Genomic DNA, 24,915 nt, shown 5'->3' with positions numbered 1-24,915 from the left:
TAAAATAAGGATGCTAAAAAACATGAAAAAAGTGTATACCGGCTAAAGTAACTTATTCAAGCTTGCACATGCATACATCATCCGTGAGTACGACCCCACATTCACCGACAACGAGGAGCACCGGCAAATCGTGACTGTCGCTCGTGAGTTCGACCACCATGCCTACCTCAAGGACATCTCGTCCTAAGAGGAAGAGGAGGAAACCTATGCTGACGTTGACGACGAGGAGGGCGCGACTAGACAACGCCGACCACCAAGTAGTGTAGATAGTCTAGGTAGCAATGTGGCTCGAATAGCGACATTGCTTATTTTAAAAATGTCGTTAACCAACATTTATAGTTGCTAATTACATGTAAAGCGACAGATTTTGGCACTTATTATAATTTTTTATTATTTTATTGCATTGAAACATGTGTTTGACATGTCTAATCCGAGCATAGATTGCCCCTACATTTTTGAAGAAAATGAAAAAAAAGATATGGAGGCCGTTTTATGAAGACTTTGTATTTGCGTACAACTTTCACGACCTTCTTATCCATATGACGGATGACGATCCCCGATACGACGACTCTGCAGAGTTGCTCTTAGTTATACCATGTGTTGTTACATAAATTATCCATATTGCCATCGTCTGCGGCAGTGTGCAAGACACAACATTATGTAGACTATTGGATTTTTTTTGAAACACAACTCTAGGAACACCGACTCCCACTGAAAGAATATTCCGCCCCTATGGCCTAACAGACGTCAAAGCTTCAAACAAGTGGTTTGAACTCCGATGGGCTGGGAGTGTCATTGCCCTCCTAACCAGCCAACCACATGTTGGTTCTCGACAAATAATATTGCGCGTTAGACCAGTTGACTCAATGTACTATCCCTCCATACAGCATGAATGTTCTTTGTCTTCAAATTTTCAAAAACTGTCAAATTTTGTGTAGCCGGAGGGCAGAGCGGTCATTTCTCTCCCTAACCCGAAGAGCGCCCACTACAGTGTGTGTACATGACCGGTCTGGTCTTTCTTCCTCGGTTACTACAGCGGTGGGGGAGGCCAAGGTGGAGTCTTGCTGTGGAAGGAAGCCATTACTCCCACTGGTCAAGTAGCCAGTCTTCCTCCACACCCCAACCCCCCGCCCCACCCCACCCCACTCCCCCCTCTATTGGCGGACAGAGAGAGGGAGGCCAAGGAGGGGAGATCCACTCCATCCGATGGCGATGGCGCCGCCGCGTCTGCTGCGGGGCCTCATCGCGCCGATGTCGCCGGCCGACTGGCTGCCCTGCCACCTGCAGCTGCTGGCCTCATCCGCCTCCCTCCTGCACCGCTGGTGGCTCCCCTCGCTCGCGCGCCTCCGCTGCCCCTCCTGCTCCGACGGATTCAAGCTCTTCCTCGTCCTGCTCCTCTTCTCCGCCGCCCTCGCCGAGGTCCGCTTCGTCGCCTCCGCCTCCATGGCGCCCACCCTCCGCCCAGGCGACCGCGCCGTCGCAGAAAAGGTAAATCGCCTCCCCTTCCCCCCTCCTCCCCCATAACCTAGCCGCTATGTAGTAGATCTCTTCCATTCTGCTTGGTTCTCTCTTGCATTATGCTTTCCGGCCTTGGATCTACGCCTGCCGTGATTCATTCGTTAGTTAACCAAATGGGGAATGCTTTGATTTTGCTCAGGTCACCTACATGTTCCGGAAGCCGTCTGCCGGGGATGTAGTCTTCTTCAGGGTGCCGGCCGCCCTGCAGGTACGCAGCTCTGCTTTTCCCCTTCCATTTTTAACTTCTCTCAGCTTCACAATTTGATGCTGCATTGCACTGCTTTTGCCATTTCTTATTACAGAATTGCGGCGTAAATAAAGATGTTGTATTTATTAAGAGGGTTGTTGCCACCCCTGGAGATTTCATCGAGGTAATAAACACTACTAAATCTGCTGTAGTACTGCCAGTATCATTTATTCATGGTGCCGATTGAGCAAGGGTGATGGCGTGATGCTAACATTGCCTTGCTTCCACCCACAATATTACTATCATTCATTCATCCTACTGATTTATTGATATATGCTGCTTCAACAAATTAAGATAACACATATCTTCAGATGCATGCAAAGTACTCTGTCATTCTTCATTTTGTTCACCCTGCCGATTTACATATATGCTGCTTCAGCAATGGCCAAATAACTATCAAGATGCATTATACATTCTCCATAAATCCGGATGCCCACGCTTACGCACCAACATTTTTACAGGTCCGACAAGGCCAGCTTATTGTTAATGGTGTTGCACAGAATGAACATTACACCGCACCCCATGGTGGGTCGTACACGATGGAAGCCATGGTTTGTTGAATCTCTTTCTATCTGTGAGCATAGTCTGCTTGAACAACATTGAGGAGTTGCTATTGCCAGGTCCAGAGATACTTGTATACCCAAACTCCTATGGGTCACTACTAGACAAACAAATGACTTTACCATTGCAAGAGGAGGACCGAAAGTGGCATGGCTGCTCCGTGTTGTTGACTTCTTGACTGCCCTGTTATTCTTTCGAGATGACGGGCCTCAGATGGTGGATGATCTCTCCCTCCCATCCCATCCCTGTTATCTGCTCGACCTATGCCCGGATCAATCTGATACTAAAACAATCCATCCTCCTGCAGCGCCTCCCTGAAGACCATGTATTTGTCATGGGTGATAACCGCAATAACAGCTGCGATTCTCGTGCCTGGTAAGTGAACACATCCATTCCCACGCTAGGCCAATCCTCTTGTACATGCATTATAACTGATTGCTCATGCCGAGATTATCCTAGATTGAATATTTCAACTGTCGACAAAATCTGATATCAGTCATATTTTAGATATCTGCTTTGCACTAGGTCCAGCATGACTGCAGATTTGTGTGGCCATAATAGTCATTTGATCTGTAACAAAGTAAAAGTAGAATGCAGTCAATTCACATGTGTTTGAGCTGCCAGAATGCAATCTTAAGTATTTGCTCAGTTGCAGTTGCTTTACTATGGCTTTATAATTGAGGAAATCTTATGCTATTCGTATTATAAATCTGTGCTTTTGGACCAGAGATCCAGTATGATTGGAGATTCATTTTCTGTGATGGACATACAATCTGTAATGACGACTAGAATGCCCAAATATGTTTTTAGTTGCTAGAAAAAATTGTTTGTTTAGAGCTTGCTTTTATTTTGGCTGTATGACTACTTCCAGTTCTTTCCTAGAAATCGTTTGGGAACTAGTACTAACCATTGTGAAGCTTGTGGTGACAGGGGACCTCTTCCTATCAGCAACATTGTTGGGAGACACATTATGTCCTTTACAAGATCCTCTCTCCAATAGCCAGGGCGAAGATCTTGAGTTGCGAAACCCCTCCTCGATGCCACTCGATATGATGTTATTGAGCTATGTTGGGCCTCCAGCCCCTAGTATGTAAATCTGTGAGACCTTCCTTTCCTGTGTTAGCACGGTACCGTTGTATGTGTAGTGACTTAATCCTGGGGGGAACTGAATGGCGACATTGTAGCTGTTGTCACTCACCCCCCACCCCTGGACTGTCAGCTGTTAAGCTTACCTGTTGGTAGAACCTGCAAGATGTACCTAAAGGCTGCACCTTCTAGTAACCTTAGCTGTCGAATCTAATCGGTAATGTTATTATTACCATGCACCGTGTGCTTTGCTGTCAAAAAAAAGGAGAAATCTGCATGCCTGAAGATAAATCTGTTTATCTGATGCTGTGTGATGCTGTGTGATGCTGTGTGGTGCAGATAATACGATTACATCCTTTGAATAAGGCTAGAACTGTGTTTATTTTCCAAGATACAGTCGTAGCAAACCGGGCTTTCCCGTGAACCGTTCAGACATAAAACTAGGACTGCACTGTCACATGGCGAATTTTTTGCCACCGTGTTTAAGCTGCTACCACATTGGTTGAAAGCATTTCAACAACAATGTGAGAGGAATCCCTTGGCTACATTCATCTGTTTGCTTCAAGGACATGGATATGAGTTTGCCCTGCACCTGCAGCACATAACACATAACCGCATGTGGGGCGGCCCAAAGCGGGGCGTGGGGGTGCCTGTTTCATTTCATTTTAATTTCCCCCTTTTTTCTTTTAAATTTTGTTTTTAAACAATGTTTTGAATTTTAATAATGTCCATGAATTCAAAAATTGTTTGTGACTTTAAAAAATGTTAATGAACTTGAAAAATGTTGTGATATAAAAAATATTTACAAATTCATTTTTTGACAATTTTTTTTGAACACGGTACGGATGCAGACAGTCATACGTACACACGCATACTCATCCCTATGAACGCACGCATGTACACCCTACCCTATGAGCACCGCCAAGAGACTGAGCCGGCATCACCTTGAGATTGACAAAGTCGCTACAGACGTCTTCATAGTCGACGGGAACGTCTCCTCCCAATGAATGCACATCATCATAAGGCCTGAAATAAATAAAAAAATGCGAGCACCAGTGTTAAGTCTACGACTTGAACCTTGTGGGCTGGTGATATCACTGCTCTCCTAACCATCCAACCATAGTTCCAAAGTTTGTTTCATGAATTTTAAAATGTTTGCTAACTAAAAATGTTCACAAAATTGAAAAATATCAAGAATTCTAGGAAAGAACTTAAAATTGAAAAAATATTTGTGAATTCAAAATATTATCGTAAAATTATAAAAATGTTCATGAATTTGAAAAAACAAATCGCAAAACTAGAAAACAATTTGTGAATTTAAAACATGTTCACAAAATTGAAGAGAAGGAGGTCTGGTTTGCTGGGTGTACCTAACCTCGGAATGCCATTGGAGGGGGGGGCGACGTCGAGGATGTAGTAGACCATGGAGTTCCCGTCGGGGCAGCGTGGAAGAAGGTGGAGTCGCATCGCAACAGAATTCCACCAGAACATTTTTTCGTCTACTGTGTTGATGCCTCCAGACCACCATGGTCTATTGAGTTGCTGTGTGCGGGTCATGGCCCTCAGTTGCGTCGGCACTAAAAGGAATAAGAGATCGACAGAGGAGGTGACGGTGGTGGTGGCGGCGGAGGTGTGCCTTAGGTTTCACGACAAGACTAACACCGCCGCTGCCCTTTTCAACAAATCAAATTCGGTTGCGCATATTAGTGGGCTTTGTGTGGTAACCATGTCCAGTTAATAGGGTGCACCGAATTTTCCACCAGAATAGCTGCCCCTTAGGACAGCCGCCCACTTAGCGAGACATTAAAATCATAAGGTGAGGATGTCCCAGATTCTATCTGACGAGCAAAATCTCCAAATGCGTGAGAGGGCTGGGATGAAGGAAATATGCCCTAGAGGCAATAATAAAATTATTATTTATTTTATTATTTCATGATAAATGTTTATTATTTATTTTGAGTCTTTTATGAGTAAGCTCAAGGGCAAATCCAAGAAGCACTTCGTTGCTCTCTTAGAATAACTTGGTGAAGCTAATGACATGATTGAGGCTCGTGAAGAAACCATCTCTAAGATGGAAGGTCATAGTCGTGACTATGCCGATGAGATATCGGATCTCTCTAATGCTCTTGAGGAAGAGCGTGGGCATCGTTTGGCTCTTGAGGAGTCACACAACGATGGCCATGCTAAGTAAAGAAAGATCTTGATCATGCTCTTGTTGTATCTCGTGTGCTAACTTCCGAGAAGGCTAAACTTGGCGTTGACCATGCTAGACTCAAAGAGGAGTTTGATATACTTGACAAGGCCCACAAGGTCTTGAAGAGTGCTCATGCTAGCCTCAAGGAGTCTCATGATCAACTTCAAGTGAAGCTAACTAAAGAAAAAGCCACCTTTCCTCATATGGTATTAATTGATAATGCAAATGCCACTAACCCATGTTGTGAGCATGTGCATCTTGTGGAGGAGAATGCCAAGTTGAAGGAGCAACTTGAGAAAGGCCTTGTTACGTGTATACAAGGTGAGGTGTTGAAGGAGCAACTTGAGAAAGGCCTTGTTACGTGTATACAAGGTGAGAAGAACCTCAATGACCTTTTGAGCAATCAAAAGGAAGTTGTGGCCAAGGAGGGAGTTGGGTTCACACCCAAGTCCAAGAACAAGAAGAAGAACGACAAGGCCAAACGACCTCCTCCGCTCAAGCAAACTTTTGTGAAGGAGGGAGAGGGTGCTCCTAAGGAGAAGAAGAACAATGTGAAGGGTGGTGATGTCAAAAAGGGCAATGCCTCCCCTTCCAACAAAGCCGGCGACTTTAACCCTTCTTATGTGTTGTGTCGTGCTAGTGATGGGCATGTTTATGCTAAATTTGTTGGTTCTCCTTATGAGTACATTGAATGGTCTATTTGGGTTCCTAAGACCCTTGTTACTAACATCAAAGGACCCATTACAAAATGGGTACCTAAAACCAAGCATTGATATCTTGTAGGTGTTTGCTTCCGGTGGGGGGTCATGGTTGCTCGATAGTGGAGCAACGAATCATATGACCGGAAGCAAGGACTTGGTGGTGGACATGCACAAGATTCCTTCTATACCCACCAACGTCGAGTGGGGTGATGCCTCGTCTTCTAAGGTATTGGGTCTTGGCAAGGTTGTCATTTCTCATGATCTTACGATCGAGAAAGTCATGCTTGTTGAGTCCCTTTCTTTCAATCTACTTTCCGTTCGTCAACTTGCACTCATGGGTTTTGCCACTTTCTTTGATATTGATACCGTGGCCCTCTTGTGGAGCAAGACTCTTAAAGTAGCCTTTGTTGGGCATGTCAAGAACGGTCTTTATGTGATTAACTTTTCGGAGCAACCCACTAAGACCGCGACATGCCTAATGGCTAAAGTTGATGTGGGATGGCTTTGGCATCGTTGTTTAGCCCACGTCAATATGAGATCTTTGCAAAGTCTTCTCAAGGGGGACCATGTCTGTGGACTAACAAATGTTAGTGCCAAAGATCGTGCTTGCAGTGCTTGTATCGAAGGAAAGCTTCATGAGAAGGCTCACCCTCCCACGACTATCATCTACTCGAAGAGACCCTTGGAGCTCCTTCACATGGATCTCTTTGGGCCTCCATCCTTTGATAGTCTTGGAGGTAGAAAGTATTGCTTGGTGATTGTGGATGATTATTCAAGATACACTTGGGTATACTTCTTCAAGAGGAAGAGTGAGACTCAACAAACCGTCATCGACTTTGCAAATGAAGCTCAACGTCAACATGATGCAAAGATCTTGACAATAAGAAGTGACAATGGCACCGAGTTCAAGAACTACACCTTGGATGAGTTTCTTAGTGATGAGGGGATCAAGCATCAATATGCTACACCATATACCCCTCAACAAAATGGTGTCGCGGAGAGGAAGAACCGGACGTTGATGGATGCGGCAAGGACCATGATGGCAGAGTTCAAGTCTCCATACAACTTTTGGGCCGAAGCCATCAACACAATATGTTATGCATCCAATCGGCTCTATCTCCGCAAAGGCTTGAACAAGACTCCTTACCAAATACTTACCGGTAACAAGCCCAACCTCAAGTACTTCCGGGTGTTCGGGTGTAAGTGTTTCATTCTCAAGAAAGGTGTTCGTTTGTCTAAATTTGAGGCTAGAGCTTATGAGGGCATATTTGTTAGTTATGCTACAAACTCTCATGCTTACCGTGTTCTCAACAAGTCCATCGGACTCATTGAGGAGACGTGTAATGTAGAGTTTGACGAGAATAACGGCTCCCAAGTGGAGCAAAGTGGTACTTGTGATGTAGGTGATGAAATTCCTCCCCAAGCCATAAGAAGAATGTGTGTTGGTCATATCCTACCCATTGAGGAACCCCTTGTGGCCGAAGGAGAAGGACAATGCTCCACTCAAGTGGATCCATCACCACCCCAAGACCCACACGCTTCCGAATAACAAAGTGAAGGCCCTCAACCTCTTGAACAAGACCAAGGGCAAGATCAACCTCAAGATGGTGGTGAACCACCAAATGATGCCCAAGGTCAAGCTCTCGCCTTCGAGCAAGTTCAAGATCAAGAGCAAGCTCAAGACCAAGAACAAGCTCATGACGGCGCTCAAGATGATCAAGTTACCCCTCCTCCTTCCACATCCGAGGAGGAGTTAGAGCGTCGTGCCGCGAAGATTGCTTCCAGGCTCACCACCAAAGGTCATCTCATGGAAAATGTGGTTGGAAGCCTAAGAAAGGGGGTAAGCACTCGTAGACAATTAGCAAACTATTGTGAACATCACGTGTTTGTCTCTTGTGTTGAACCCCAAAAGGTCTATGAGGCGCTCGAAGATCCGGATTGGCTCCATGCCATGCATGAAGAACTCAATAACTTCGAATACAACAAGGTGTGGAGATTGGTGCCAAGGCCATCGGAGAACCACAATGTCATTGGAACCAAGTGGATATTCAAGAACAAGCAAGATGCTCATGGGACCATAGTTTGCAACAAGGCCAAATTGGTAGCATAAGGCTACTCCCAAGTCGAGGGTATCGATTACGGTGAAACCTTTGCTCCCGTTGCTCGCCTTGAATCCATTTGTTTGTTGATTGCTTATGCTTCCCATCACAACTTTAAGTTACACAAAATGGATGTGAAGAGTGCTTTTCTTAATGGTCATATTAATGAGTTGGTTTATGTCAAACAACCCCCCGAGTTCGAGGATCCCTACTTCCCTGATCATGTGTATCAACTTGATAAGGAACTCTATGGCCTTAAGCGAGCCCCACGTGCGTGGTATGACCACCTTACCGAGTTGTTGCAAGATCGTGGGTTTTAAGTTGGGAAAATCGATCCCACTCTTTTGTTGGAAATATGCCCTAGAGGCAATAATAAATTGGTTATTATTATTATATTTCCTTGTTCATGATAATCGTTTATTATCCATGCTATAATTGTATTGATAGCAAACTCAGATACATGTGTGGGTACATAGACAACACCATGTCCCTAGTAAGCCTCTAATTGACTAGCTCGTTGATCAATAGATGGTTATGGTTTCCTGACCATGGACATTGGATGTCGTTGATAACGGGATCACATCATTAGGAGAATGATGTGATGGACAAGACCCAATCCTAAGCCTAGCACAAAGATCGTGTAGTTCGTATGCTAAAGCTTTTCTAATGTCAAGTATCATTTCCTTAGACCATGAGATTGTGCAACTCCCGGATACCGTAGGAATGCTTTGGGTGTACCAAACGTCACAACGTAACTGGGTGGCTATAAAGGTGCACTACAGGTATCTCTGAAAGTGTCTGTCAGGTTGGCACGAATCGAGACTGGGATTTGTCACTCCGTGTAAACGGAGAGGTATCTCTGGGCCGACTCGGTAGGACATCATCATAATGTGCACAATGTGACCAAGGGGTTGATCACGGGATGATGTGTTACGGAACGAGTAAAGAGACTTGCTGGTAACGAGATTGAACAAGGTATCGGGATACCGACGATCGAATCTCGGGCAAGTACAATACTGCTAGACAAAGGGAATTGTATACGGGATCGATTGAATCCTTGACATCGTGGTTCATCCGATGAGATCATCATGGAACATGTGGGAGCCAACATGGGTATCCAGATCCCGCTATTGGTTATTGACCGGAGAACGTCTCGGTCATGTCTGCATGATTCCCGAACCCGTAGGGTCTACACACTTAAGGTTTGATGACACTAGGGTTATAAAGGAAGTTTGTATGTGGTTAGCGAATGTTGTTCGGAGTCCCGGTTGAGATCCCAGACGTCATGAGGAGTTCCGGAATGGTCCGGAGGTAAAGATTTATATATGGAAAGTTGTTGTTCGGGTTCCGGAAAAAGTTCGGGTTTTTTCAGTAATGTACGGGGAAGCTTCCAGAAGGTTCCGGAGGATTCCGGAGGGGTTCGGAGGTCCAGAAATTGTTCCACCATATCCAATACAGTAGCATGGGCTGTAGGGGGGCGCCCTAGCCTTAATGGGCCAGGGGCACCAGCCCCCCCAAGGCCCATGCGCATGGGGAGGGGAAAACCCTAAGGGGGAGGGCCTCCACTTGACTTGGGAGGCACTCCTCCCCCCTTGGCCGCCGCCCCCTCCTCAGATTGGATCTGAGGGGGCCGGCCCCCCTCTCCCTTGCCCCTATATATATGTGGGGGGTGGGAGGGCAGCCGCACCACAAGTTCTGGCGCAGCCCTCCCCCTCTCCCAAGTACTCCTCCTCTCCCGCGGTGCTTGGCGAAGCCCTGCAGGATTGCCACGCTCCTCCATCACCACCACGCCGTTGTGCTGCTGCTGGACGGAGTCTTCCTCAACCTCTCCCTCTCTCCTTGCTGGATCAAGGCATGGGAGACGTCACCGGGCTGTACGTGTGTTGAACGCGGAGGTGCCATCCATTCGGCACTAGGATCTCCGGTGATTTGGATCACGACGAGTACGACTCCTTCAACCCCGTTCTCTTGAACGCTTCCGCTTAGCGATCTACAAGGGTATGTAGATGCACTCTCCTTCCCCTCGTTGCTGGTTTCTCCGTAGATAGATCTTGGTGACACGTAGGAAAATTTTGAATTTCTGCTACGTTCCCCAACAGTGGCATCATGAGCCAGGTCTATTGCGTAGATTCTTTGCACGAGTAGAACACAAAGTAGTTGTGGGCGTTGATTTTGTTCAATATGCTTACCGTTACTAGTCCAATCTTGTTTCGACGGTATTGTGGGATGAAGCGGCCCGGACCGACCTTACACGTACACTTACGTGAGACAGGTTCCACCGACTGACATGCACTTGGTGCATAAGGTGGCTAGCGGGTGCCAGTATCTCCCACTTTAGTCGGAACGGATTCGATGAAAAGGGTCCTTATGAAGGGTAAATAGCAATTGGCATATCACGTTGTGGTTTTGCGTAGGTAAGAAACGTTCTTGCTAGAAACCCATAGCAGCCATGTAAAACATGCAAACAACAATTAGAGGACGTCTAACTTGTTTTTGCAGGGTATGCTATGTGATGTGATATGGCCAAGAAGAATGTGATGAATGATATGTGATGTATGAGATTGATCATGTTCTTGTAATAGGATTCACGACTTGCATGTCGATGAGTATGACAACCGGCAGGAGCCATAGGAGTTGTCTTTATTTATTGTATGACCTGCGTGTCATTGAACAACGCCATGTAATTACTTTACTTTATTGCTAACCGGTAGCCATAGTAGTAGAAGTAATAAGTTGGCGAGACAACTTCATGGAGACACGATGATGGAGATCATGATGATGGAGATCATGGTGTCATGCCGGTGACGATGATGATCATGGAGCCCCGAAGATGGAGATCAAAAGGAGCAATATGATATTGGCCATATCATGTCACTATTTGATTGCATGTGATGTTTATCATGTTTATGCATCTTATTTGCTTAGAACGACGGTAGTAAATAAGATGATCCCTCATTAAAATTTCAAGAAAGTGTTCCCCCTAACTGTGCACCGTTGCGAAAGTTCGTCGTTTCGAAGCACCACGTGATGATCGGGTGTGATAGATTCTTACGTTCACATACAACGGGTCTAAGCTAGATTTACACACGCGAAACACTTAGGTTGAATTGACGAGCCTAGCATGTACAGACATGGCCTCGGAACACAAGAGACCGAAAGGTCAAGCATGAGTCGTATGGTAGATACGATCAACATGAATATGTTCACCGATGATGACTAGTCCGTCTCACGTGATGATCGGACATGGCCTAGTTGACTCGGATCATGTAATCACTTAGATGACTAGAGGGATGTCTATCTGAGTGGGAGTTCATAAGATGAACTTAATTATCCTGAACATAGTCAAAAGATCTTTGCAAATTATGTCGTAAGCTCGCACTTTAGTTCCACTGTTTAGATATGTTCCTAGAGAAAATATAGTTGAAAGTTGACAGTAGCAATTATGCGGACAGTAGAAAGCTTATGTCCTTAATGCACCGCTTAGTGTGCTGAACCCCAATCGTCGTCTGTGGATGTTGCGAACATCGTACGTACACGTTTTGATAACTACGTGATAGTTCAGTTAAACGATTTAGAGTTGAGGCACCGAAGACGTTTTTCGAAACGTCGCAGAACATATGAGATGTTTCGAGGGCTGAAATTGGATTTTCAGGCTCGTGCCCACATCAAGAGGTATAAGACCTCCGACGATTTTCTTAGCCTGCAAACTAAGGGAGAAAATCTCAATCGTTGAGCTTGTGCTCAGATTGTCTGAGTGAAACAATCACTTGAATCAAGTGGGAGTTGATCTTCCAGATGAGATAGTGATATTTCTCCAAAGTCAGTGCCACCAAGCTGCTAGAGCTTCGTGATGAACTATAACATATCAAGGATGGATATGATGATCCTTGAGGTATTCACGATGTTTGACACCGAGAAAGTAGAAATCAAGAGGAAGCATCAATTGTTGATGGTTGGTGAAACCACTAGTTTCAAGAAGGGCAAGAAGGGATACTTCACGAAACGGCAAATCAGCTGCTGCTCCAGTGAAGAAACCCCAAGGTTGAACCTTAACCCGAGACTGAGTGCTTCTGTAATAAGGGGAACAACCACTAGAGCAGAATTACCCTAGATACTTGGTAGATAAGAAGGTTGGAAAGGTCGATAGAAGTATATTGGATATACATTATGTTAATGTGTACTTTACTAGTACTCCTAGTAGCACCAGGGTATTAGATACTGGTTCGGTTACTAAGTGTTAGTAACTCGAAATAAAAGCTACGGAATAAACGGAGACTAGCTAAAGGTGAGCTGATGATACGTGTTGGAAGTGTTTCCAAGGTTGATGTGATCAAGCATCGCACACTCCCTCTATCATCGAGATTGGTGTTAAACCTAAATAATTGTTATTGGTGTTTGCGTTGAGCATAGACATGATTGGATTATGTCTGTCGCAATACGGTTATTCATTTAAGGAGAATAATGGTTATTCTGTTTATTTGAATAATACCTTCAATGGTCTAGCACCTAAAAGGAATGGTTTATTGAATCTCGATCGTAGTGATACACATTTTCATGCCAAAAATGATATAAGATAGTAATGATAGTACCACTTACTTGTGGCACTACCATGTAAGTCATATTGGTGTAAAACGCATGATGAAGTTCCATGTTGATGGATCTTTGGACTCACTTGTTTTTGAAAAGTTTGAGACATGCAAACCATGTCTATTGGTGTATACGCATGAAGAAACTCCATGCAGATGGATAGTTTGGACTCACTTGATTTTGAATCACTTGAGATATGCAAATCATACCACATAGGCAAGATGACTGAAAAGCCTCAGTTTCAGTAAGATGGAACAAGATAGCAATTTGTTGGAAGTAACACACTTTGATGTGTGCAGTCCAATAAGTGTTGAGGCATGCAGTGAATATCGTTATGTTTTACTTCACAGATGATTTAAGTAGATACTGTATATTTACTTGATGAAACACAAGTCTGAACTATTGAAGGGTTCAAGTAATTTCAGAGTGAAGTTGAAGGTCATTGTGACAAGAGGATAAAATGTCTATGATATGATCATAGAGATGAGTATCTGAGTTACGAGCTTTGGCACACAATTAAGACATTGTGGAAATTTTTTCACAATTAATACCGCCTGGAACACCATAGTGTAATGGTGTGTCCGAACATCATAGTTGCACCCTATTGGATATGATGCGTACCATGATATCTCTTATCGAATTACCACTATCGTTCATGGGTTAGGCATTAGAGACAACCGCACTCACTTTAAATAGGGCACCACGTAATTCCGTTGAGACGACATCATTTGAACTGTGGTTTGGAGAAACCTAAGTTGTCGTTTCTTAAAGGTTTGGGGCTGCGACGCTTATGTGAAAAAGTTTCAGGTTGATAACCTCGAACCCAAAGCGGATAAAATGCATCTTCATAGGACACCCAAAACAGTTGGGTATACCTCCTAATTCAGATCCGAAAGCAATAGGGATTGTTTCTTGAATCGGGTCTTTTCTCGAGGAAAGGTTTGTCTCGAGAATTGAGTGGGAGGATAGTGGAGACTTGATGAGGTTATTGAACCATCACTTCAACCAGTGTGTAGCAGGGCACAGGAAGTTGTTCCCGTGGCACCTACACCAATTGAAGTGGAAGCTTATGATATTGATCATGAAGCTTCGGATCAAGTCACTACCGAACCTCGTAGGACGACAAGGACGCGTACTGCTTCGGAGTGGTACGGTGATCCTGTCTTAAAGGTCATGTTGCTAGACAACAATGAACCTACGAGCTATGGAGAAGCGATGGTGGGCCCAAATTCCGACAAATGGTTAGGAGCCATGAAATCCGAGATAGGATCCATGTATCAGAACAAAGCATGGACTTTGGTGGACTTGCCCAATGATCGGCAAGCCATTGAGATAAATGGATCTTTAAGAAGAAGACAGACGTGGACAATAATGTCACCGTCTATGAAGCTCGACTTGTGGCGAAGAGTTTTTCACAAGTTCAAGGAGTTGACTACGATGAGATTTTCTCATCCGTAGCGATGCTTAAGTCTGTCGGAATCATGTTAGCATTAGCTGCATTTATGAAATCTGGCAGATGGATGTCAAAACGAGTTTCCTTACCAGTTTTCGTAAGGAAAGGTTGTATGTGATACAATCAGAAAGGTTTTGTCGATCCTAAGGATGCTAAAAGGAATGCTAGCTCCAGCGATCCTTCCATGGACTGGAGTAAGAATCTCGGAGTTGGAATATACACTTTGATAAAATGATCAAAGATTTTGGGTTTATACAAAGTTTATGAGAAACTTGTATTTCCAAATAAGTGAGTGGGAGCACTATGGAATTTCTGATGAGTATATGTTGTTGACATATTGTTGATCAGAAATGATGTAGAATTTCTAGAAAGCATATAGGGTTATTTGAAAAGTGTTTTTCAATGGAAAACCTGGATTATGCTACTTGAACAATAAGCATCAAGATCTATAAGATAGATCAAAATGCTTAATAATACTTTCAAATGAGCACATACCTTGACATGATCTTGAAGGTGTTCAAGATGGATCAGTCAAAGAAGGAGTTCTTGCCTGAGTTGTAAGGTATGAAGTTAAGAGTTAAAGCTCGACCACAGCAGAAGAGAGACAAAGGACGAAGGCCGTCCCCTGCGCTTCAGACGTAGGCTCTATAGTATGCTATGCTGTGTACCGCACCGGAAGTGTGCCTTGCCATGAGTCAGTCAAGGGGTACAAGAATGATCCAGGAACGGATCATTGGACAGCGGTCAAAATTATCCTTAGAAGAATAAGGAAATGTTTCTCGATTATGGAGGTGATAAAGAGTTCGGCGTAAAGGGTTACATCGATGCAAGCTTTAACACCTATCCGAATGACTCTGAGTAGCAAACCGGATACGTATAGTGGAGCAACCATTTGGAATAGCTTCAAGTGGAACGTGGAAGCATCATTTGCAATATGACATAGAGAATTGCGAAGTACATACGGATCTGAATATTGCAGACCCGTTGACTAAAACTTCTCTCACAAGGAAAACATGATCAAACCCCAGAACTCATTGAGTCTTAATCACATGGTGATGTGAACTAGTTTAGCAACACTAGTAAACTCTTTGGATGTTGGTCACATGGCGATGTGACCTATCAGTGTTAATCACATAGCGATGTGAACTAGATTATTGACTCTAGTGCAAGTGGGAGACTGTTGGAAATATGCCCTAGAGGCAATAATAAATTGGTTATTATTATTATATTTCCTTGTTCATGATAATCTTTTATTATCCATGCTATAATTGTATTGATAGGAAACTCAGATACATGTGTGGGTACATAGACAACACCATGTCCCTAGTAAGCCTCTAATTGACTAGCTCGTTGATCAATAGATGGTTACGATTTCCTGACAATGGACATTGGATGTCGTTGATAACGGGATCACATCATTAGGAGAATGATGTGATGGACAAGACCCAATCCTAAGCCTAGCACAAAGATCGTGTAGTTCGTATGCTAAAGCTTTTCTAATGTCAAGTATCATTTCCTTAGACCATGAGATTGTGCAACTCCCGGATACCGTAGGAATGCTTTGGGTGTACCAAACGTCACAACGTAACTGGGTGGCTATAAAGGTGCACTACAGGTATCTCTGAAAGTGTCTGTTGGGTTGGCACGAATCGAGACTGGGATTTGTCACTCCGTGTAAACGGAGAGGTATCTCTGGGCCCACTCGGTAGGACATCATCATAATGTGCACAATGTGACCAAGGGGTTGATCACGGGATGATGTGTTACGGAACGAGTAAAGAGACTTGCTGGTAACGAGATTGAACAAGGTATCGGGATACCGACGATCGAATCTCGGGCAAGTACAATACCGCTAGACAAAGGGAATTGTATACGGGATCGATTGAGTCCTTGACATCGTGGTTCATCCGATGAGATCATCGTGGAACATGTGGGAGCCAACATGGGTATCCAGATCCCGCTGTTGGTTATTGACCGGAGAACGTCTCGGTCATGTCTGCATGATTCCCGAACCCGTAGGGTCTACACACTTAAGGTTCGATGACGCTAGGGTTATAAAGGAAGTTTGTATGTGGTTACCGAATGTTGTTCGGAGTCCCGGATGAGATCCCAGACGTCACGAGGAGTTTAGGAATGGTCCGGAGGTAAATATTTATATATGGAAAGTTGTTGTTCGGGTTCCGGAAAAAGTTCGGGTTTTTTCGGTAATGTACCGGGAAGCTTCCAGAAGGTTCCGAAGGACTCTGGAGGGGTCCGGTGGTCCAGAAATTGTTCCACCACGTCCAATACAGTAGCATGGGCTGTAGGGGGGCGCCCTAGCCTTAATGGGCCAGGGGCACCAGCCCCCCCAAGGCCCATGCGCATGGGAAGGGGAAAACCCTAAGGGGGAGGGCCTCCACTTGACTTGGGAGGCACTCCTCCCCCCCTTGGCCGCTGCCCCCTCCTCAGATTGGATCTGAGGGGGCTGGCCCCCCTCTCCCTTGCCCCTATATATATGTGGGGGGTGGGAGGGCAGCCGCACCACAAGTTCTGGCGCAGCCCTCCCCCTCTCCCAAGTACTCCTCCTCTCCCGCGGTGCTTGGCGAAGCCCTGCAGGATTGCCACGCTCCTCCATCACCACCACGCCGTTGTGCTGCTGCTGGACGGAGTCTTCCTCAACCTCTCCCTCTCTCCTTGCTGGATCAAGGCATGGGAGACGTCACCGGGCTGTACGTGTGTTGAACGCGGAGGTGCCGTCCGTTCGGCGCTAGGATCTCCGGTGATTTGGATCACGACGAGTACGACTCCTTCAACCCGTTCTCTTGAACGCTTCCGCTTAGCGATCTACAAGGGTATGTAGATGCACTCTCCTTCCCCTCGTTGCTGGTTTCTCCATAGATAGATCTTGGTGACACGTAGGAAAATTTTGAATTTCTGCTACATTCCCCAACATCTTTTTACTAAGAAGGTCAAAGGGGAGTTGTTTGTGTGCCAACTATATGTTGATGATATTATATTTGGTTCCCTTAACAAAACTTTCAATGAGGAATTTGCCGCTCTCATGACCTCTAAGTTCAAGATGTCTTCGATGGGAGAGTTGAAGTTCTTCCTCGGTTTCGATATCAAGCAAAGAAGAGAAGGTACCTTCATCAACCAAGCCAAATACACTCAAGACATGCTAAAAAGATTCAAGCTAAGTAATGTCAAGCCGGCTACTACTCCAATGCCCACCAAGTGCCAACTTGACATTGATCCAAATGGTAAAGCAGTGGATCAAAAGGTATATCGCTCCATGATTGGCTCCTTGCTTTACCTTTGTGCATCTAGACCGGATATCATGTTGAGTGTAGGAATGTGTGCACGGTTTCAAGCCGCACCAAAGGAAAGCCACTTTGTGGCGGTCAAGCGAATCTTCCGATATTTGGCTCATACCCCAAACTTTGGCTTATGGTACCCAAGAGGAGCAAACTTCAAGCTTGAAGGATATACGGATTCCGATTGGGCGGGAGACAAAGTGGATAGGAAGTCAACTTTCGGAGGATGCCGATTTCTTGGTTGCACTTTGGTGAGTTGGTCTTCCAAGAAGCAAAGTTGTGTGTCTCTCTCGTCCACCGAAGCGGACTATGTGGCGGCCGATATTTGTTGTGCACAACTCTTATGGATGAGGCAAACTTTAAAGGATTATGGTGTCATTTGTGACAAAGTGCCTCTTTGGTGTGACAATGAAAGTGCCATCAAGATTTCTCTCAACCCGGTGCAACACTTCAAGACGAAGCATATTGAGATTCGGTATCACTTCATCAGGGATCATATTAGGCGAGGGGAGATCGAGCTCAAGTATGTCAACACTCATGATAACCTTGCATATATTTTCACGAAGCCCTTGGATGAAGCAAGATTTCGCGAGTTAAGGCATGAGCTAAATATCATTGATTCGAGCAATGTGACTTGAACCCTTGCACATCCCACCACGCTCAACTGGTTGTCTAGTTTAGGTGTAGGCATGGACATAGGGGGAGTATTGTCCTCTCAATGAATTCTCCCTCGCCCCATTATGCATAAATTGATCAACTCTTTCACATTAGCCATTTTTTATGGTACATGTGCTTCAAAGACGAGTTTTGGTCATGGGCCCAAGGATAATTCTTCGCGGTGCCATACCAATCAACTCAAACATAGGCGGCTCCAGCCACCGCCCCCTCCTTGGAGAGGTTGTGTCTCATTTTTGGTCCTTGTTGCCTCTTGTTTGTTTGCGGTGTCTTGCTTGTTAGCTCGTTGCTGTGTGTGTTCTCTTGAAGATTCCGTGCAAAGTCGTTTTCTCATGTGCTTGAAACTGCATTTTCTTGGGTTCACGGTACTACCGTGGTCTACCACGGTACTACCGCAAGGACACGGTACTACCGCAACCAGCACGGCGGTAATTTTTTTACTGTCGCTGGTGGAGCAGTACTACCGCCCACAACGCGGTACTTCCGCCCGGGCGGTACTACCGTAATGATGAGAGGTACTACCATGGAGTAGCGAGCGCGTGGGGGTTAAGAGCTGGCAGGGGGAGTTCCAACTCCCCCATACCCATTCACTCCTTCTTACGCCACCTCTCTTTCTCCTGCCCACGAACGACGCCAGAGACCCTCGCCGGATCTCCCTCTTCGGCTGCTCTCCTTGGATTCCGACCGGTGGGATCATTCCCCACCACTTCCTCTTGCCATGGAACAAGGTCTTTCCCCAAATCCCTCCCTTTTTGGTTTGTTCCTTTGCTTCTAGGTTTTTGGGGAGATGCTAGTTGTTCTTGAGATTTTAGGCTAAATCTTTGCAAGAGTAGGATGGGGGAGAGTAGTAATGCGTAGAGATGGTACATGATATGTTGCTCCGTGGTAGATTTGATCAACCGTAGTACCGCTTTGTCGTCACGGTTGTTTCCAGATCCACTTGTTGTTTCGGATCTAGAACCGCGCGGTACTACCGCACCTCCGACGCGGTACTACCGCCCGTGCGGTACTACCGCACCTCTAGTGCGGTACTACCGCGCGCGTGGTACTACCGTGACTTGGAGCGGCACTAATTTTTTAGTACCGTGCGACCAAGCAGTGCTACCATTGTCAAGTCTATCATGTGGCAATTATCAAGTGCAAGTCCTACTTGTTTCACTGTTTTGCTGTGTTCTTTGCACTGATCCTTCTCACGTTTATTGAGTGTTTTTTTTGTGGTGTGTGGCTCAGGTGCTCCTGCTCGCCGTTCCAATCCAAGCCGTGACACAGGCTCCAAGCGTCTGTGCAATCAAGATGAAGCTCCTGAGGACTCCAGTGCCCCCCAACGCAGGACCAAGACCACCGCCACAAAGGACAAGGAACCCGTCATGGGTATGGATGAGATACTGCTTGCTGAGTTCATCTCTCGAAGGAAGATCAATCCCTATGTGAATCCTCGTGCCAACCTTCGAGGGAATGAGTTGTTCTGTACCAAGCAGTAGAATCTCATTTATCTAGATGTGCTCAAGGCCAGCGGAATATCTATGTGGATGTGCACTGGATCGACATGCATCATATGAGGGAAGAGAAGCACCGGGCATACTTTGGTGAGGCTCTGGATCTAGTGGAGCAGTTTGGCATTGAGCATATCATCTCTTTTCAGAAAGACTATGATCCGAAGATTGTGGCTCAGTTCTTCACCTCGGTGTACTTTCATCCTAATGAGGACCGGACGATGACTTGGATGACCAATGGTCGGCAGCTGACGACTTCATGGAAGGAGTTCATGACTTTGCTTGGTGTTTCGGATGAGGGGCTTGCTACACCCCAAGGTGTTCGTCCTCATGCCAATCCCGAGTCAGCCAACAAGAACAAGCTTCAGCCCTTCCTTGTTGAGAAGAAGCTCTCCAATGGCAAGTCTTCTTGGGTGCTCAACTCCTTCCTTGACATCATATACCAGATCTTCCGCAACTCTCTCTTCCCACGCATTGGGGACAAGGACAAGGTGCATGCTTATCTTGTGGACATGCTGCTCCTGTGTGAAGAAGCGCACAACTCTCAGACGCTACCACTTGATGTCTCACATATCATGTGGTGTGAGCTTCGGTTTGCCATCTTCAACCGCAAGGTCCCCATCTATGGACCGTATCTGTTTCAGTTGATCTCAGCAACTTGGGAGAAGCTCTACCCTCAGGATGACTTTGAGGCCCCTGATTGGATTCGACATGATTCCATCCGGCTCCGTGTCAAGACTCAGTGGGCTAACACCACTTCTCTGCTGAGGCTGCGGCAGCCATGGCTGTGGATGCAGATGAGGATGGGGAGGAGTCAGCAGACGAGGTCAGCTCTGAGGGTTACACCCCTCCCACCTCTGAGCCATCTTGGGCTAAGAGGCTGAAGAACAAGATGAAGACCTTGTTCTACATGCAGGAAAAGGGGCAGTATAGGACTCATGTCGCCTCCAAGGAGAGTCGCTGCCGTGACAAGAAGATCATGAGCCTGTTTGGAGAGGATGTTACTGGCGGTTCTCAGGATCGCATCACTCCAGAGGTTGAGTGGATGGCGAAACAAGGCTTCAAGTGGACTGATTCTGAGGAGGACGTCGAGGAGACCATTCCTGCTGCCGAGTCTGACGAGGACCGTGCGTCTGATTACTCCGCTTGAGCCACCACTTGTGTTGTAGGTGTCCTCTCTGCCTTTTTGGCGTCTCGATGCCAAAGGGGGAGAGAGTGTAGGGATTTGCATGTTTGCTTTGCTCGTGTTTGTTCCGTTGAACCTTGCTTGCTTTGGTTTAGTTTGCTCGTGAGACTTGGTCTATCATATGGTGTAAGACATATGCTCTCTATCATACCTTATTACCTTATTGAGCTTATGTTATGCTCATATTTACTATCTTGTTTAGTGTTAGCCTTATTGTTGCAAGATATGCTTTGTCTATAAAATATAGGGGGAGTGTTGATCCTAGTATACGTGTCGTGCAGTCCAAAGCACTTTACTCTCTAGCACGCATCTAGGGGGAGCTCGTCTATATTTTAGAGATGTGGGGTTTGCTTTTGTGCTATATTCTTTCCCTTTGTGCAAATCCCATATTGTCATCAATCCACCAAAAAGGGGGAGATTGTAAGGGCATTTTTATCCCTAAGGTGTTTTGGTGATTGATGACAATGCTTTTGCAGACTAATCGTGTGCCTTGAGTATTTCAGTCGCTTCGTTGCTAGGCACAAGACGGTTTGGTACCACTCGAAGACTATTGAAGACGGCGGTGTTCTACGTATCTTTTGGTGGATTTGAGTCGTAGGATAGCCATACTATTAAGAGGGGGTCCGCGGTGGAAAGGTTCGGGCGGAATCATCACGTACACGTTTTCTCCCTTTGCGCTTTGGAGCATCCTCCATTATCTTCATTGTTATGCAAAAAGAAGGACTCCTAGTGTTGCTATTCTGAGGCATGCGGTAGTACTGCTCTTAGGAGCGGTAGTACCGCAGGCCCCTGCGGTAGTACCGCAAGCCCTTGCGGTAGTACCATAGGCGCACACGGTAGTACCGCTCCTATGGAGCTGTAGTACCGTGGCCTCAGACCAGACTCAGCCTCTCGTGCGGCTGTAGGGGCGGATGTAATTTTTTACATCCGCGCCCTACACGGTAGTACCACCCCATGCGCGCGGTAGTACCGTGAGTCCTGATCTGGCTCAGTAACACGAGCGGAAGTAGGGGCGGATATAATTTTTTACATACGCTCCCTGCGCGGTAGTACCGCATGCCAGGCGCGGTAGTACCGTGTCAGATTTTTGCACTGTTCGATTTTCAGCGGAAGTAGGCACGAATGTATTTTTATTAATCCGTGCCCTTCCCAGGCTAGTCCATTCTGGCCTTGTGGTAGTACCGCAAGGGGGAGCGGTAGTACCGCTCTCAGCCTTGGCGGCTCTGGCCTGGACTAGCTCCTGCCGTTGCAGCGGTAGTACTGCGGTCCACCGCGGTAGTACCGTGAGCACCTGCGGTAGTACCGCAGGTCGTGGGCTGAGTAAGTGGATAACGATTGGATTTGTCTCTCCACTATATAAGGGTGTCTTCTTCCTCTAGTTGACCACCTCTTCCATCCCTAAGATCCATTGTTGCTCCAAGCTCCATTTTCGCCCGATCTCTCTCCCTAGCCGATCAAACTTGTTGATTTGCTCGGGATTGGTTGAGAAGGCCCCGATCTACACTTCCACCAAGAGAAAATTGATTCCCCCACTAATTCCTAGCGGATCTTGTTACTCTTGGGTGTTTGAGCACCCTAGACGGTTGAGGTCACCTCGGAGCCATAGTCCATTGTGGTGAAGCTTCATGGTGTCGTTGGGAGCCTCCAATTAAGTTGTGGAGATTGCCCCAACCTTGTTTGTAAAGGTTCGGTCGCCGCCTTCAAGGGCACCAATAGTGGAATCACGATATCTCGCATTATGCGAGGGCGTGAGGAGAATACGGTGGCCCTAGTGGCTTCTTGGGGAGCATTGTGCCTTCACACCGCTCTAACGGAGACGTACTTCCCCTCAAAAGGAAGGAACTTCGGTAACGCATCCTCGTCTTCACCGGCTCCACTCTTGGTTATCTCGTGCCTTTACTTTTGCAAGCTTACTTGTGTTATATCCCTTGCTTGCTTGTGTGCTTGTTGTTGTTGCATCATATAGGTTGTTCACCTAGTTGCATATCTAGACAACCTACTTTGATGCAAAGTTTAATTTGGTAAAGAAAAGCGAAAAATTGTTAGTTGCCTATTCACCCCCCCTCTAGTCAACTATATCGATCCTTTCAGAAGGTTATATTCGGACATCGGAATGGTTCCGGAGTGATTCGGGTATTTTCCGGACTACCGGGAGGTTACCAGAACCCCCGCGGAAGTTAACGGGCCTTAGTGGGCTTTAATGGAGACAGGGAAGAAGGGCCCCAAGGTGGCGCACGCCTCCCCCCTGCCCAAACTGAATTGGACAAGGGGTGGAGGGCGTGGCCCTTCCTTCCTTCTCCTTCTCTCCTCCTTCCTTTTGCTCCGGGGAAAAAACAGGAAAGGTTGGGGCCAAATCCTACTTGGGCCGGGAGTCCAAGTAGGACTCCACCCCCTTGGCGCGCCTCTCCCATGGCCGGCCTCCTCCTCCTCCCTCCTTTATATACATGGGAGGGGGCACCCTAGAACACACAAGTTGATCTTTTAGCCGTGTGCGGTGCCCCCCTCCACAGTTTTCCACCTCAGTCATATCGTCGTATTGCTTAGGCGAAGCCCTGCGCCGGTAGCTTCATCATCACCGTTACCACGCCGTCGTGCTGACGGAACTCTCCCTCGGCCTCAGTTGGATCTAGAGTTCGAGGGACGTCACCGAGCTGACCGTGTGCAGATCACGGAGGTGCCGTGCGTTCGGTACTTGATCGGTTGGATCGCGAAGACGTTCACCTACATCAACCACGTTACATAACGCTTCCGCTTTCGGTCTACGAGGGTACGTGGACACACTCTTCCCCCATTGCTATGCATCACCTAGATAGATCTTGTGTGATCGTACAATTTTTTTTTGAAATTACTGCGTTCCCCAACATGGGATTAGGTGCAATTATACTTTTCTAAATTTCTCCCTTTTCCTTTTGATTTTTGTATTTTTTGAAACAATGTTTTGAATTTTGATAATTTCCATGAATTCAAAAATTGTTAGTGACTTTAAAAAATGTTCACGAACTTGAAAAATGATGTGATATAAAAAATGTTCACAAATTCATTTTTTGAAAAACAATTGTACACAGGGGTTGCGGACGCTCATACATACGCACGTACACTCACCCGATAAATGCACGCACGTACACCCTACCCTGTGAGAACCGCCATAGACTGAGCCGGCATCACCTTGAGATTGACGAAGTCGCTACATACGTCTTCATAGTCGACGGAAACGTCTCCTCCCACTGAACGTACATCGCCGAAAGGCCTGAAATAAATAGAGAAAAATGTGAGCACCAATGTTAAGTCTAGGACTTCAACACTGGTGGGCCGGTAATATCACTGCCCTTCTAACTATCCAATCACAGTTTCAAAAATTATTTCATGAATTTTAAAATGTTTGCTAAGTAAAAAATGTTCACAATATTGAAAAATACCCAAGAATTCTGGGAAAAATACTTGAACTTAAAACAATATTTGTGAATTCAAAAAATTATCTTAATATTAGAAAAAAATCATGAATTTTAAAAACAAATTGTGAAACTGAAAAACAATTTGCGAATTTAAAACATGTTCAAAAAATTGAAAAATATGTTTGCAAGTTCTAAAATGTCCATGAAATTGAAATAATATTCTTGAATTTGGAAAACAGTTCGCAAATTCTAAAAAATCACACAAAATTTTAAACATATCCTCTGGGTAAAAAATGTTCATGAAATTTTAAAAAAATTATAATTGTTTTCTGTGGAAACGTGATTTTTTTGTTAACTCAAGTTTATTTGTGAAATTGAAAACATATTTGTGGATTTGAAATAAGAAAACAAACCAGGAAAAAGAATAGAA

At 45.6% G+C, this 24,915-nt stretch overlaps 1 protein-coding gene across 3 annotated transcripts; it reads left to right on the top strand.

The window, feature by feature from the left end:
- The first annotated feature begins 1,110 nt into the window (after window positions 1-1,110).
- On the top strand, window positions 1,111-3,644 carry LOC119340911 (chloroplast processing peptidase-like). 3 transcript variants are annotated; one of them, XR_005164744.1, is made up of 7 exons: window positions 1,111-1,488; window positions 1,658-1,726; window positions 1,821-1,889; window positions 2,227-2,316; window positions 2,386-2,542; window positions 2,634-2,701; window positions 3,257-3,326. XR_005164744.1 is itself a non-coding variant. In XM_037612809.1 (6 exons), exons 1-6 carry the CDS (start codon window positions 1,207-1,209, stop codon window positions 3,251-3,253), a joined length of 588 nt encoding a protein of 195 aa, XP_037468706.1. In that variant the 5' UTR covers window positions 1,111-1,206; the 3' UTR covers window positions 3,254-3,644. The 3 variants fall into 3 exon arrangements, 2 of the variants coding, with proteins under 2 accessions (XP_037468706.1, XP_037468705.1); XM_037612809.1 differs by lacking the exon at window positions 2,386-2,542 and having other exon boundaries at window positions 3,244-3,644; XM_037612808.1 differs by lacking the exon at window positions 2,386-2,542 and having other exon boundaries at window positions 1,112-1,488; window positions 3,257-3,644.
- Window positions 3,645-24,915: the final 21,271 nt, after the last annotated feature.

Source organism: Triticum dicoccoides, chromosome 7B (genome assembly GCF_002162155.2).
Source record: "Triticum dicoccoides isolate Atlit2015 ecotype Zavitan chromosome 7B, WEW_v2.0, whole genome shotgun sequence".
Classification (NCBI taxonomy): domain Eukaryota; kingdom Viridiplantae; phylum Streptophyta; class Magnoliopsida; order Poales; family Poaceae; genus Triticum; species Triticum dicoccoides.
Note: the sequence above shows the minus strand (reverse complement) of the source record. Positions and strands in the feature narration are given on the sequence as shown.

Excerpts from the sequence above, each read along its gene's own strand:
- LOC119340911 (XM_037612808.1), top strand. The coding sequence starts at position 1,207 with ATGGCGATGGCGCCGCCGCGTCTGCTGCGGGGCCTCATCGCGCCGATG. Across the intron at positions 1,489-1,657 it reads ACCGCGCCGTCGCAGAAAAG|GTCACCTACATGTTCCGGAA; the intron begins GTAAATCGCCTC and ends GATTTTGCTCAG. Across the intron at positions 2,702-3,256 it reads AGCTGCGATTCTCGTGCCTG|GGGACCTCTTCCTATCAGCA; the intron begins GTAAGTGAACAC and ends TTGTGGTGACAG.